General features: G+C 39.1%; 1 protein-coding gene across 4 annotated transcripts; it reads left to right on the top strand.

The window, feature by feature from the left end:
• Nucleotides 1–470: 470 nt before the first annotated feature.
• Nucleotides 471–15,184, top strand: piwil2 (piwi-like RNA-mediated gene silencing 2). 4 transcript variants are annotated; one of them, XM_018669293.2, is made up of 24 exons: nt 471–700; nt 1,550–2,019; nt 2,116–2,221; nt 3,154–3,247; nt 3,779–3,957; nt 4,248–4,308; nt 4,597–4,707; nt 5,054–5,171; nt 5,281–5,405; nt 5,758–5,838; nt 5,933–6,046; nt 7,588–7,776; nt 7,962–8,046; nt 8,418–8,510; nt 9,097–9,237; nt 9,742–9,855; nt 11,103–11,291; nt 12,028–12,129; nt 12,250–12,366; nt 12,575–12,663; nt 12,818–12,923; nt 13,058–13,311; nt 14,062–14,169; nt 14,418–15,184. In XM_018669293.2, exons 2-24 carry the CDS (start codon nt 1,594–1,596, stop codon nt 14,572–14,574), a joined length of 3,159 nt encoding a protein of 1,052 aa, XP_018524809.1. In that variant the 5' UTR covers nt 471–700; nt 1,550–1,593; the 3' UTR covers nt 14,575–15,184. The 4 variants fall into 4 exon arrangements, with proteins under 4 accessions (XP_018524809.1, XP_018524808.1, XP_018524806.1 ...); XM_018669292.2 differs by having other exon boundaries at nt 4,221–4,308; XM_018669290.2 differs by having other exon boundaries at nt 4,218–4,308.
• Nucleotides 15,185–15,293: the final 109 nt, after the last annotated feature.

Below are 15,293 nucleotides of genomic sequence, written 5' to 3'. Positions count from 1 at the left end.
AATGTGTTTTATCCCACACAGACCAGGGCATAATTGGATGAATGTGTGATGATTTGTGGATAACTATATAATAGCAGATTAGAGATAATGGCACCATACGGTTGAGCTTGTAAAACATATTATTCATCACCACCAAACTGCTCAAAAATACATATTATGCCCCAGTGGCATTACTAAGCACTGAATAACAGCTCCCATGGAAAGATTTTAATGATAGAAATCCTAATCTAATGAATGTAGATATATATATTTACAACATATCACAATACTTTACCTGAATTTGGTAATCTCTGTTGTTGTTTTTTTCGGCTATTACTTCTGATTGATTGCAAAATTATTCTGTGGGAGCCAACCACAACTTCTTTTAATGAGTCTAATTGAGTCAGTTTCAGGACATGTAGGAGACATCAGTAGACTGATGCTGCTCTTGTGAGATGTGACACGGATTAACCATTGCATGAGACTGCTCAGGTGATGTGCTCCTGATGAGCACAGGTGGTTACCACCAGAGGGCGACAAAACGATATTTCCAGTGTTATTTGAATTGACAATAAAAGATTGACAGGTGCAGTAAACCAATGCCCTTCGGCCCAATCTTGATTGATAATCCAATAAGGGTATCGGGGGGCTGATACTATTTGTCGACATGTCGAGTCTGTCAGTTGGAAAATTGTAGTGTGAAGCCTTCGTCTAGTCCCAGGTGAGAAACACATCCGTCGATTATAAATGAGTTCTCATTCTGTAGTTTTAATAACTAACAAGAATATGTTTGCTGAAAACTTGCTGAGTCTTCTGGAAGTATATCGGTTTATTCATTTTCAACTAGTGGTTGTCAGCGTAGGAGGGGTCATTTTCTTTAGCACGTGCCTCAGTTAGCTAGCTACTGTTACTGTTAGCTAACTGCGGGGCCATGCCGAAAGCAAGGTAGAAAACTATTTTACCGAATAATAATCAATCTCAATATTTACTGTAATGTTTGTCTAGGTTAAAAGTTAATGAATAGATATACAGCACTGGTCAGGTTCTCGTGAAATTTTAGAAGTACTTGAGTGAAGATAAGGCCATGTCGGTAAAGGCGCCGTCATGTCGCGGTCAGTAATTAATGTTAGCGACGGTTAAAGTTGACTTAACCACTAGTACCATCATCAACAGTCTTTCTTCTCCCCTTTCTCTTTTACCTAACGGTTCATCAAACTGTAAAGAAAAATGACTGTGCAACTATCTCATTAGCTGGTATGTTAATTAGTTAAATACTAATAATATTATATCTATCTAACATAGAGCTATTCCTTGTTTCTGGTGAAGACTTAGCTCTCTTAATTGTTATCTGTACAGTGTGCTTAAAACCTATTGACAGCAAATCGGAGCTGAAATGTTGTCTAGGTCAATTAGAATTCAGCCCTTTAAGAAGGGTAACAAGTTGTTCAGTGTACTTCTGGTACTACTTCTATACTACTATAATAACCCATGCTATCTGATATAGACAGACCTAGCCATGCACCATTTCCTTTTGTAATTTAACTTTTATTCTATGGTTTGTTCCTTACAGTTAATCAATTGGTGTGTCAAGTGGTAGTATCAAAAGTTGACTGAATGGATCCAGAGCTTCCTACTGACCTTAGTGGCATGACGGGCGTTCCCTGGCTGGGACGAGGAAGAGGACTGCAGCCAGAAGAGTTAGATGTAGGACGTAGTAGAGGGCTGCTGCTCTCTACAGAAGGACCTGGTGTAGGACGAGCCAGAGGTTTCCCCACTCCTGGCGATACCCCACAAGGACAAGGAGTAACCGTGTCCATTACAGAACCTGCGCTTGGACGAGCCAGAGGACTGCTGTTGCAGTCTGGTGATGGAGGAGTTGGACAGGCCAGAGGACTGCTCTTCCCAACAGCTGAACCAAAGATAGGGGTAGCAAGAGGTGCTATTCTGCCTAGTCTGGAGCCACAGCACGGACAGACACCTCCATTTGAAACTACAACACGAGACCTGACGGAGGAGACTGCGGCTCTGCCAACAAAAGAGGTTGGAACCAGAGAAGCGTCTATACACATACACCTTTGCATGTGTTAATTTTAAAAAATAATATTGGCTCACTGTAAGAGCTGTTTCGGCTTACAGGTTGACAAGCCTACCCATGGTCAAGGTTTAACATTGGTCTCCATGTTCAGAGGAATGGGCATTGAGCCCTCACTGACTTCATGGGGAAGAGGAACACTGCCAGTTGGTCAGTATTTGAAACTTGAATTTTAAAGGAAAAAATTAAATACTCCTGGGAGCAGTTATTGGTTTACTGGAAATTAATCGTACCTCTGTATCTAATTTTAGTTTCAGACAGTTTTGCACATAACATTCTGTATGCTGTTCTAACAAGCTGTAAGATAAAAAACATTGTCAGATGTGAATTAGGTGCAGGTGTATTATCAATGTACAACCTACTCTGAGTGTTGTATGTATGTTATGTTGATTTTTTTTCCTTTCTTTTTTTTAACAGAGTAAACCTTAGGACTAATAGGAACTCTTTCAGCTATTATGCGTAAAGCTTTGGCACCATCTCATGTCACTAAGAAACTCAATGGTGTGAGAGGGACTTAGAGTAAATCCAACACATCATAACCTGTACTTATGAACTGTTAATACTGGATTTTTAAAAAATGATATCCTGACAGCTGTAAAATATTTTTCTCTGTACACATTGAACACATTTTTTAACAGAGAGAAGTGTCTTGATAAATAGTTAAAGAAAATCAAATCAAATGTTATACATTCTGTGTGCTGTAAAGCATTCAGTTAAAACAGTTTGTTCAGTACAAAAAGCCCTAGTTGATTTGGTCATGACAGAGCATTCTTCATATAATTCACTTTTCTCTGACTCCCTGCTCACCCACATATGTATGCTTTGTTTTCTCCTTTCTCTGTCAAAGGAATTGTTTACATTGCCTCATTAATTAATCATAAATTAAGTTCTCCCCCCAAATAGAAAAAACATTTTATTAAATATAAACAGTGGGTGACCCCTCTTCAACCAAGGTCATGAGGACATTAATAAGCCTCAGTGGGTTGATACAATTATATAACCTGCTAAAGTAGGCTTAAATTAGTGTCACTGTGTATGAGCAGAAGAACCCTGAGAATTGATTTGTTAAATATTTTTTGCAGGGAGGGGAGCAGCCGGCGACGTGGGAGAGACAAAGCTGCAAGGTACCCAAGAGATTATCAGCCAAACTGAAGAGGTGATGGGACGAGGCAGCAGGTAAGAGGCAAAGTGAATATATCTGTTGACTAACAGTTTGTTCTTATTCTACTTGATTGTGTCATTTATAAAGACAGAGGCTGACTAAATATTTTGGTAGAACATAATGTAATTCAACAGCGAACAAAGCACAGCCTCCATAATAATCATAAAGACACCATCTTAAATTCAAGTCTGTTGTTGTTGGATTGACAGTGAATATGTGCATATTACAGTGCATATGTTGTGTGTTAGTGCTGCTTTGACTTTGTAGCTTTTGTAACCCAGGTCATTGTACCTGAAGGGATGTTGTATGTGAGGTATTTTTGTTTTTTGTGAAAGTGTAACCGCAGATATTGACTCCTCAAGTGGACAGATACGAAGATACACATAGTTTCTCATAGCAATTTCAAGGGCCTTGCAGGTTGCTTGTTGGTCACAGAAATATTTGTAATAAAATTCTGTGCAAACATTTTAAATTATTGCAACCATTCTTAGCATTGGAAAAATGGATATACAACCCTGTTAACTGTGGAATTTGACCTGTTACAGTTTCCATGGCCAAAGTTTGTCCCAGCTGATGGCAGTGGGGCTTGGGAGATCAGCAATGCCACAGCTTGGAGTAGGAAGAGGGTGCCCTTTACTTCCTTCTTTTCCTCCAGGTCGTGTTGGGTCAGTTTCTCCTGCCTCTGAACCGCAACCAGTCATATATTCTCAGCCTTCCTGTGCAGGTAAGGAAACTGAAAGAAAAATGATTCTGACAATTCATGGAACGTTGTAAAAGTGCAATTGTTTTCTTCAGATGGGTTAAAGTGGATATTTAGGCTTCATCAATGAATTCATGACAGGGGGCAAAATAGGTTATTTTAAAAAAAGGTTTAATATGCAACTTCTGTTTAGCTTGTCCAACTCATTACCTTATAATCTGCATAAAGGCAGCTGTATACAAACCTAATCAATAATATGTTTGATGAAATGCAAATATGTGAAGCAGCCATGCCCCCTGTGCCCACTACTCAAGATGTCCTGGAGCTTTCTACTGTTGCACCAGCACAGAGAGAGCTGCAAATGGAGGCAGTGCGGTGAGTGTACTATTTCTCCTTCACATAAGATTCTTTGTGTGTTATGTGATGTGACCTTTTTAGAATTTGAGATTAGTGACCAGATATTTCCTCCAGCATGTGTGAGGTCTTTGAACATTTTACAGATGCAACGCAGTATGATGTGTTTGATCAGTCAGCCCTTGTCAGTGTTTGAGGTCAGCATGCTGTGTTAGGGACACTTCCTTTAAAGAAACTCTTCCTGTAAGCTAATTGATGGCTCATGTTGTGCTGAAATGATCTGTTTGTATGTGTATATTCTCTGATCAGTGAGCCAATCAGTAAGGCTGGAAAAAAAGGAGCTCCTATAACTATTGGCTCAAACCACATCCCGATTCACTGCAAGAACGAAGCTGTTTATCAGTACCATGTTACATTCACGTAAGTATTGTGTACCACTGACTTGTGTTTCCTCTATTTAGCAACCATTAAACAGACATTACTGGTGGAAATGTTAAAAAATTTAATGTGTAAAATCTTATACGTCTTTTCCTGTGTTATAAGAATGTGTTCCAATGTTGAAAGTGAATTGAATTTTGAATCATAATGTGAACCAAACACTGAAATCCCACTGTTAATAAAGTCCTAGAGGAGACATGCTTAGTGCCACAAGGTTATCCCTAAGCAACCTTTGTTGAATCGATATTGTCAGTTCATACTGGTAATTGTGACTGGAAAGTACCTTATGTATTCTTAGAAGTCGTAGATTTCTAATCATATCTTTCAGTCCAAATGTTGAATCAATGCCAATGCGTTTCGGGATGATGAAAGATCACCGCTCGACCACGGGGGACGTAGTGGCTTTTGATGGCTCCATACTCTACCTGCCTGTCAAGCTGAATGACGTGGGTATCACAGTGATTATTTTTGAAATAGTTAGGGTTAGCGTTAACAGTGCTGTACCTGACACCAGATGCCTTTTTTGTTTGCCTTTTGCATTTTGATAACATGCAGGTGGTTGTTCTCAAGAGTTTGAGACGGACCGATGATGAGGAAATACAAATCAAAATCCAGATGACGAAGATTTTGCCACCCAACTCAGATCTATGCATTCCCTTCTACAATGTGGTGCTCAGGAGGTATGTTTTTAATAAGGCTCCTTTACTGTTTGGTGTGAAATTGATCACTTTTGTTTTAGATTGTATATAAATTAGTATATTGAAATACAGCAGCATGAGTATGCAGATAGATGGTGTCCAACAACACTACTAAATAACAGCAACATTAATCTTCTACTAATCTAAAATGTCATTTTCCTCCACCCACTCATAAACAGCAACATGATTTTAATTTTTGGATGTTTTAAATATAAAAATTGCTTTCAGCTAGTTTGCAGCTGTGTGTCAGATTCTATGTCATTTGTGTTCTGACTAATCAGTGTTTGTGCTATTCATTCTCTGAATGTCGCATGTGTGTTTGTTGTTTTCCAAGGGTAATGAAAATCATTGGACTGAAGCTGGTAGGACGAAATCACTATGATCCAGAGAGCGCAGTCATTCTTGGAAAACATCGGTTAGTGTTTTTTTGTATTATAACATCATCATAGGGCAGACACCACTGTGACAACTCTATCCCATTCATTATCCTATTTGTGTACCTGTTTTAGGCTTCAAGTGTGGCCAGGCTATTCAACTTGTATCAAGCGAACAGATGGAGGGCTGTTCCTATGTGTGGATGTGTCTCACAAAGTCTTGCGGAATGACTCTGTGCTGGATGTCATGTGAGTTCACACAGCAAATCAGTAGTAGCATACCAACAGCAGTTCATGGTTAGATTAATATATGTAAGTCAAGCATATAGTTTTTGAAATAATTTGGTATATTATATCTAATAGTTAAAATAGATACATTTATTATAAATACTTGTTACATACGTTACACCTACATTTTCTTTTAACTATTACATACTCAGTTGTCATGGGGAATGAATCACACTTTGTCTTTTTATTTTAAGTAATTTGATTTGCGATATGATTTTGAAACTTGGGCTTCAGTCCAGGATTCAGTATATACATGTAAAACATGTGATGGAGCATTACCATCAAAAAGATCATTGAAATATTAACTGCTCTGTGTACTAATCCAAGGATGAGAATGAAAATATATGCATCCAAAATGTATTTATTCCAAAAATAAATGGTATAGGACATACTCATAATGAACCATAGAACAATTCTCTCAAAACAAACAGTAGCACTATATTCTCTTGTCTTTTGTAGTAACTTTACATCGGTCAATTTGCTGCCTGTGGTGACTTTTCAAATGTTGATACACTGAAGGGGAATGACAGGAGACTGACAGGCACACAGAGAGAGGCACAGCTGATTAAAACGCTACAGGATTTTTCCCGGTAGAAAATACAAATACAAACCTCACTTAACCTCACACCATTTTCTCTCTTTTTCTCTTCTTGCATACATAATATGCATAGCAGAAACACTACAGACTTGTTGGCGTCTTGGTCACAGCTCAGTTATTTCTCTTGCCAGCCTATTGACACTCATAACACCAGTAGTTTCTGCTTTAGCATACAGCTCTCAGCAGGTAGAACGTGACACTGAAGTGGAGAGAATCGGAGCAACTCACACTGCCTTTGTTGCGCTGTTGCTCTGCTCATCAAGTATCTAACACCACAGTTACACAATTAGTTTTGTGGTTTGATTATTTAAGGCAAGATTTGGTCGTGAAGTTTACAGCCCGTTGCTCTGTTGCTCCTGCAGTGCTCTGTGTGTGAACTGTAGGGCAGCTTAAAAAAACTCTAACAACACGTCTACTGAAATAATCGCAGTCATTGCGCTTTGCAAATCGCATTAGTTCAAATTGCGATTTCAGTTCAATTTCAATAAAATCGTTTAGCCCTAGTTTCTTCTGTATAGGTACTCAGACATGCTCATGCTAATTTAAACATTAAATATACCATGACTGAGCCACATGGAGCTATATAAATGTCATATTCTGTGACATAGTCATACGTATTTAAATATCAGTTTGCAAGACTTCATGTTCTTGGTGTATCTGTCCCCTGAGACAGAACTGTGAAAGCCTCAGTCACTATAACACTACTCTCTGGGGTTGGATGAAGAGGTGAGTTGGAGGGCAGAGACTTGACTAATGCAACAGACTTATTGTATCTAGGACAGAAATAATCTTGCCCTTGCCTTGCACTGTATGTTTAAACAGAAAAGGGAAAAACAAGACACAGGGCCTTTCATTTGAAACGGCAAATGGGAAGACTATGACCTTTGGCCCCTGCTGTCTACAGGAACATGTTGTACCAACAGAGCAAGGAGAACTTCCAAGATGAATGCACCAAAGAACTGATCGGCAGCATCGTCATCACCCGCTACAACAACCGCACCTACCGCATTGATGCCATTGAATGGAACAAGTCCCCTAAAGACACCTTCCCATTGATGGATGGCACAAAAACCACCTTTGTGGAATACTACAGGTGAGACTGCTCTTTCCATGAACTCTTGAAAACTGACCTAGGGAGTATAGTACAGCAGTTGGCAGCAGTTTTTTGTTTGTTTTGTTTTTCGGAGAAGGAATAAAAGTCATTAGTCATTTGACGTTTTTTACATATGCTTCTGTCACAATTGCCATTGCTCTGTATTGGCCTCCATGTTGTAACAGCAAGAACTATGGGATTACAATCAAAGAGATGGACCAACCTCTGCTCATGCATCGGCCGAAGGAGAGGTCCAAGCCAGGAGGAAAGGTAAGACCTCTCCTCAGCACTTATCCTGACATAATAATAAATGCTCACAATACAGTCAGGTGTTTTTTTTCCCATGATAAATTTAAGCTCTTTATAGTAGACCACTCAGCTGATGTGACCTGAATTCTTGCATCAGAATGCCACCTTGTGGCTTCAGTGGGTCTTACAATCTGCTTGATTTTTTTTGAAGAAGTTCAGCCTTGCATGTGAGAGGCACTCTGCTTTTTCTTGAGCAACTTAATACTGTAGGTTGTATCCTAATATAATATAATACTGTAAGAGGAAATTATATTAAAAATATTATATGAGGAGTAAATACTTAACTTATTTATTTATTTTTTATTTATTTATTTATTTTTTATTTTTTGCAGCAAATCATTACTGGAGAGATCCTTTTAGTGCCAGAGCTTTCCTTCATGACAGGAATCCCTGAAAAAATGAGGAAGGACTTCAGAGCTATGAAGGTAAATTTAATGTGTCAGCACTATGCTCTTGTCCTGTCATTCTCATCTTAAACCTTTCAATTTTAGGCACTGTTCCTTCCTTCCTTCCTTCCTTCCTAGCAGTCCTAGAGAGTAGACATTGTTACTGGAAGACAAGGTGTTTTAAAAATATACCATGTATAATGTATATTGTCTTGAAAGTAGGCAGGTTTGTAATGACTATCAACTCAGTTAGATTCATGATACAAGGTTACCATCAGAACACTGGGTTTAAGAATGTAATTGTTGCACACCATAGAGACAGAGACTGTGTGACAGTAATAGTATGGACTGTAAATCCATTTGTCAAATCTGATCTTTAGAACTGGATGCCCACTAGGCCTGAACAGTTAAGTCATATCAAAATCATCAAGAGAGTAAGGTCAAACCACAAGACCTAGCCAGGTATAAATGAATCGTAGTTGGCAGATAATTAAGATTGGTTGTCATCATGTCTCAGTCAAACCTTGCATATCTTATTCTATCAGTGTATAAGGTCTGGGATGTAGCAGCAGGGGTCTTACAAGATTCAGGTCTGAAAATATATAGTCTTTTTCATATATTTTAGGATCTGACCATGCACATCAATGTGAGCGGTGAGCAGCACACCCACTCAATAAAGCAGCTTCTGAAGAACATCAGAGCCAACCCTGAGAGTCTGAAAGAGCTCAGCCGATGGGGACTGGAGATTGGCTCAGAGATACTAATGGTAATAATTTGTATAACCTTAGAGAAACACTTCACAGTTTTGTCACAGGGCAAGACAGAGAAGCAACAAGTGTAACTTGATAAATTCAGTGTCCAATATCACACCCCTTCCTTTTAGTCTGATGATATGGTAAATTTGAGCCATGTTCCACCTTTGTATGTCAGTCCACATAACACAATAGAAATAAAAGAAGAGTCATTAGGTTTTTAAAGTCACTGTAAATTATATTATTTAAAAGGTGTTATTACCAATCCTTGTCAGAGACCCAGAGCCCATTCTAGTCATTGAGCTGGGAACTGACTGAAAGAAAGCCTGCTTCCTGAGAAATGGGATTTAAAAACATCAACTACCGTTGGCAGGAAGACACTAGAACCAAGTACTAATATGTGCTTTTGTTGTTTTGCTCTTACTTTTTATATTCCATGTGTTCCTGAGCCAATTTTTCTTGTTAGTAATTTGCTAATTTTTTGACAGTATATGGTGTATTTGTTTACTCTTTTGCAGGTTAAAGGTAGAGCTCTGCCCCTTGAAACCATCTGCCTGCAGTCCTCCTCATTTGCCACTGGTGCTGATGTATCCTGGTCCAGAGAGGTTGTCAGGGATGCATCAATCAGTTCTGTGAGTGTTGGAGAGGAATCTCTGCTGCTGCCTCCTCATTTTTTGCTGAATGTAATTTAGCTCTAATGTTAAATATAAAGATTTTTCACTGGAACACTGAGGAGGTGAGATAGCAACATTGTCCAGCCTGTGACATTTTCACAGTTGATAATAGGGGTGAACAATATGCAAAAAACAATCAGATTATGATCTCCTGTGCAAAAGTTGAAAAATGTGTTATGATTTTAGTGGAATTTTTAAAACTTATTTTCACTGAAAAATATACAGAAATTATGATGATTTGATTTTTGCTGGGGTCTGTACCAAACAAGCATGTTTGTTGATTGATGATTTGTAGGTGTGGTCATCGACCATATTGCAAGTTTAATAATGTTTCTATTAATTGTTCAATTATAGTTGATGGCTGGCCTAAATGTCAACTATTTGATGCATCAGTCAGAAGATTCAGCTCACAGAATGTCAGTGGCTGGGTTGTCACACTTTTTTTTCCTTCTTTTTTTTTTAAATTTAGCAAGAACAGGCACAGCTAAAACGGAAACTACCAGTTTTATGACTAGTTAAAACTGGCTGAGATAACTGAGCTATGACCAAGACACCAACTATATGTCTGCAGTGTTTCTGATACATACATTTTATAGTGGTGGCCAAGATAGAAGAGACAAAGAGAGCAAATGAACTAGCTAACATTAAGCCAGATTTGTATTTGTATTTTCTACTGGGGCAAATTCCAAATCCCACAGAGTTTTTATCAGCTGTGTCTACCAGGTCTCTGTACCTGTCAGTCCTCTGTCTTTCGGGGCTGTGTCGGGGTGTCTTCTTCAGTAACGCTGTCTCTCGAGTTTTTGTGAACATTTTCTGTTATTTTTGTTTTTATCTCGCTCCCACTCCTAACGTACTGCTGTGCATGGCTGCAGTATCCAAAACATTAGCACGTGTGCAATCCCTGTGTTACTCCTGCGCTTTGTGCTGTGCAACCTGATGTGCTTATAACTCTGTTCCAGCCACGATTGGTTCGGCTCTGCGCTATTCTCATTATCACTTGCTTTTTGTACTGTCAAAACACAGGTAGAATGAGTTCTATTGACGTTGTTATTGACTATGTCTTAAATATCAAGGAAAAGTTATATCGTGATATACATCATTAGCATTTTCTGTCTGCAGTTATAATGACCACAGTTGCTATCTGCCCACCTCAAGCATCAGTGTATTACTTTGTTTCTACCACAACTGACCCATGTTACTTTTAGATCCCTTTGAACATCTGGGCCGTCTTCTACCCTCGCCGCTGTGCAGAGCAGGCTGAGGAGCTGGTTTCCACTTTTAAAAAGGTGGCCGGGCCTATTGGGGTTCGACTGGAGCGACCCATTCGAGTGGAGCTGAGGGACGATCGTACTGAGACTTATGTCAAGAGCATCCACTCTCAGCTCACCAGTGAAGTATGACAGTAAAATTTAGACTGTAATACTACTTAAAGATAAGGATTCACTTCTTGTATTAAGCAACTAAAAAGTTATGTCTTGTAAAATGCAGCTTTAAGAAGTGATAATGATCTTTTGCTGTATGCCAATTTACTGCAAAAGAGCGACACACATGTGCAAGTGTGGGTATTTCATTTCTGCATTTCATTTCATTCGCCATGTCTTAAAATATGATCAGCATTATACTTAAGTAAAGACATTTGAACCTCAGAGTTTGCATCATAAATGAAGAGTACTCAACATTCCTTCTGCAAATGTTTGTCCAGTGGAAATTATAGATTATGAATTAGTGATAAGATACGTACAAATGCCCTCCTGCATTGAACATGCCCTGATTGCTGCAGAAACAAGACCACAAAATGACTGACAGTGGTTCCTGTCTGGTTGCCTGGGGCAACTTGAGCAACTGTGAACTGTCAAGTCCTGAATAGTTTTGCATGTTTTAGCCCATTTAGTACAAACTGCACTGACATGATACACAGTACATACCTATCCTCATGTGACATCACTTATATGACACACAAGTATCCCTTTGTCTTTCTTTGTCATTACTGTTGAAGGCTGTCATGAAATTTGAACAGCAACAAGTTTTTGCCCATGTAGAAATGTTGACTGTGTGTGGTAGCACTGAAGCAGGCCTTCAGTGCAGTTGGATCCATCTTATGTGCATGTTCTGTTTCTCATCTGTTTGCAGCCCAACATGCAGCTCATAGTGTGCATCATTGTTGGCAACAGAGACGACCTCTACAGTGCCATCAAGAAGCTTTGCTGCATTAAAAGTCCAATCCCATCCCAGGTTTGTGTAGTTTCTCTAAGTGCATTAGAGTCAGTGAAAACGGTGTATAGTTTGGAATTGTTGGTGAAATTATGTCTTATTTGAAAATATTTACTACCAAATTTTTTCATTTGTTATCAGGTCATCAATATCCGGACAATTTCCCAGCAACAGAAATTGAAGAGTGTTGCCCAAAAGATACTCCTGCAGATCAACAGCAAGTTAGGAGGAGAGCTGTGGACAGTCAGCGTCCCTCTGGTGAGTCTGGTGTCTTCCAAGAGCAGGAACATAACAGCTCATCCACTGGGCCTGAACGGTTAGGGGAAAACATCTTGGTGGGTACTGTAAAATTGATACCACAGTACCACTGGAACACAATTACACAGATGTGGTGATTGGTGTAAAAATAAGAGGCTGTAATATGACTTCAGTGGGGAAATAACAAACTACTATCTCACTTGAGTAGAAACACTTGATGGTGGTTGGCGTTGATGTCCACCACAACACCAGCAAGGCGCATCAGTCAGTCATGGGCTTTGTCGCAAGTGTGAACAGGTGAACCTTCTCTTTTCTCTCCACTTTTGGACCTTGTATCGATTGAATTGTTTCTGTTGTTTTATAGAATAACCACCCATTTGACTTTTTTATTGCAACACTGGCAAAAATCTCTTCTAATAGTGGTGATTACATTTGATGTTTTCTTCTCCAGCTCACTGACACGCTGGTACTCCAGAGTAACTTTCCAAACACCCAATGAAGAACTAATCAATGGCTTCAGAGTGTGCTTACTGGCTGCACTGCAGAAGTACTACGAGGTCAATACTACGAGTATATGTTACAAAGATGTCTTGCAGTGCAGTGACCACTCTTCCTAAACCACAGCTAACAAACTAAGACTTCACTGTCTTCAGTGATCTGATATAACACTTGTATATGTCCATCTGTATAGGTGAACCACAACTTGCCTGAGAAAATTGTGGTGTATCGGGATGGAGTGTCAGATGGCCAGCTGAAGATGGTGGAGCAGTACGAGATCCCACAGTTAATCAAATGTTTTGAGACATTCCCTGGCTATGAGCCCAAGCTGGTCTTCATTGTGGTCCAAAAACGCATCAGCACCACCCTCTACTCCTGGACTTCAAACAGCATTGGTACTCCTCCACCTGGAACTGTTCTGGATCACACCCTCACTCAGAGAGAATGGTCAGTCTTAGTCTATCAAAGTGAACGAGCTGTCAGCAACAACTTTCTAAGCTCCTATTGTGGGGTAAGAAGTAAAATTAGCATTAGCGAGTAATTTCTGTGCCTGTATCGGATTGGCCAGTTGGCCAAAATGCACATTAAACTGCTTTTGGTTAAAAAAATTTAAAAAAAGAAAGGAAAAGAGCTATGATTAACTTCTTTGCAAAATGGCAACATGTTGTTTTTGTTTTTCCTGTATACCTCCCTAGAAAAACTGAGTGTGCAAAAGCAGTGGTTTTTGTTAAAATCATTTGAGAAAGCTTCATTTCTTAATGCAGTGTTGTTTTCAGCCAATTATGGGCCCCTCTCTGTTATAATAGGCAGTTTAGATGAGAAGAAAATTTGTCAACGTAAACTTTGTGAACAATGCAGCCCAAGAAACCACAAAAGTACGCCTGAACACAATAATCTGTGATGGCTCCAGTTTAACTGTGGTACAGTTACTACAGGAATAAATTCATGTTAGCATTCTATGAAAATATTGCCATCCATACATGAGGAAGATGGGAGAGATGAAGATCATAAGCAACTCAACATGACAGAGTAGTGGAAGAGGGGAGCTGGTGTTTACCTGTGTATATCAGAAAGACAGAAATCCCATCTCCTGGCAACAGTAGTAAATATGTGCATTGATAAGGAAACCATCAGAGAGACTGTATCTGATGTTGGCTAGTTAACATTTCTGACTTTAAGGTGATTTTCCTCATTCAGGGTGGACTTCTATCTGATGGCACATCACATTCGCCAGGGCTGTGGACTCCCTACACATTACATCTCTTTGTACAACACAGCAAACCTCACACCAGACCATTTGCAAAGGTAAAGAATATATATTTCACTATCATTGAACAGAGAAGAAAAGAACTGGCAGCGGCAACATTAACAGATTATACCAATTTAGAACTAAACCTGTCAATGTGTTTTCCTTAAGATGCACATTTTTCATGAGGAATTGCAACTTCTCCTGTCGCATGCTTGTTTTTGTTTTGTTTTGGTATGTCATCAGGCCAATGAAAATGAGAAGCTTCCAGAAAAATCGTAATACAGTTGTTTTGTTCCCACACCAGGCTGACATTCAAGATGTGCCATTTGTACTGGAACTGGCCAGGCACCATTCGTGTTCCAGCACCATGCAAATATGCCCACAAACTGGCTTTCCTGTCTGGCCAGTACCTGCACTCAGAGCCAGCCGTCCAGCTGTCAGACAAGCTCTTTTTCCTTTGAGCGGCACCAGTTTCTGCCACAAACAAACTGCTCAGATCACAGCAAAACCAGTTGTGATGAAAAGACACTACTGAATGACCAGAATGACAAACAGCTCATTTTAATTAATGAGGGATTTTGACATGTGGCACTTATAACTTAAACTATAGTGTTGAATTCTACTGGGGATTCTCATATGGATCAAGTCTTTAATACTACTGATGTTTTTTTTTCTTCACAACTCACGCCTTTATTTTTAAAAACAAAAAAACGTATTGTGGCATCACCGGTGGTTTTAATGTTGTGGCTTATCGGTGTATTACTATAAGCACATTTTAGTTTCAAGTCTAGTGAAACAAAATGTTAAACAGTTAAGTTGGAAGTGAGTGCTTTGCAAAGTTGTGACTTTTGAGTTTTCAGTGTTATTTTGCCACCATTCTTGTGGCATAATAAAAAAGACGTTCAGATCCTTCTACTGTGACAGATTATTTATAATCCTGTACAGGTTTATACAAGTTTACAAGTTAAATCCCAGAGTTTATCTTTTTGCATGTCCATGATACTTATAAATGTACAGATAAGGTTTGTATAAGTGAGTTGGGCTTCAATAAAAGACAAGTGTCATCATTATCAATCTAAGGTGTCTTCATAATCATTTGGCCAAACAAAGTTCCATAATTTCAAATACAAGACATGATGTTTGCAGGACACACATCACAACACCTTGATATGAACGCACT

The sequence above is a fragment of the Lates calcarifer genome, linkage group LG13, assembly GCF_001640805.2.
Source record: "Lates calcarifer isolate ASB-BC8 linkage group LG13, TLL_Latcal_v3, whole genome shotgun sequence".
Taxonomy (NCBI): Eukaryota; Metazoa; Chordata; class Actinopteri; family Centropomidae; genus Lates; species Lates calcarifer.
Note: the sequence above shows the minus strand (reverse complement) of the source record. Positions and strands in the feature narration are given on the sequence as shown.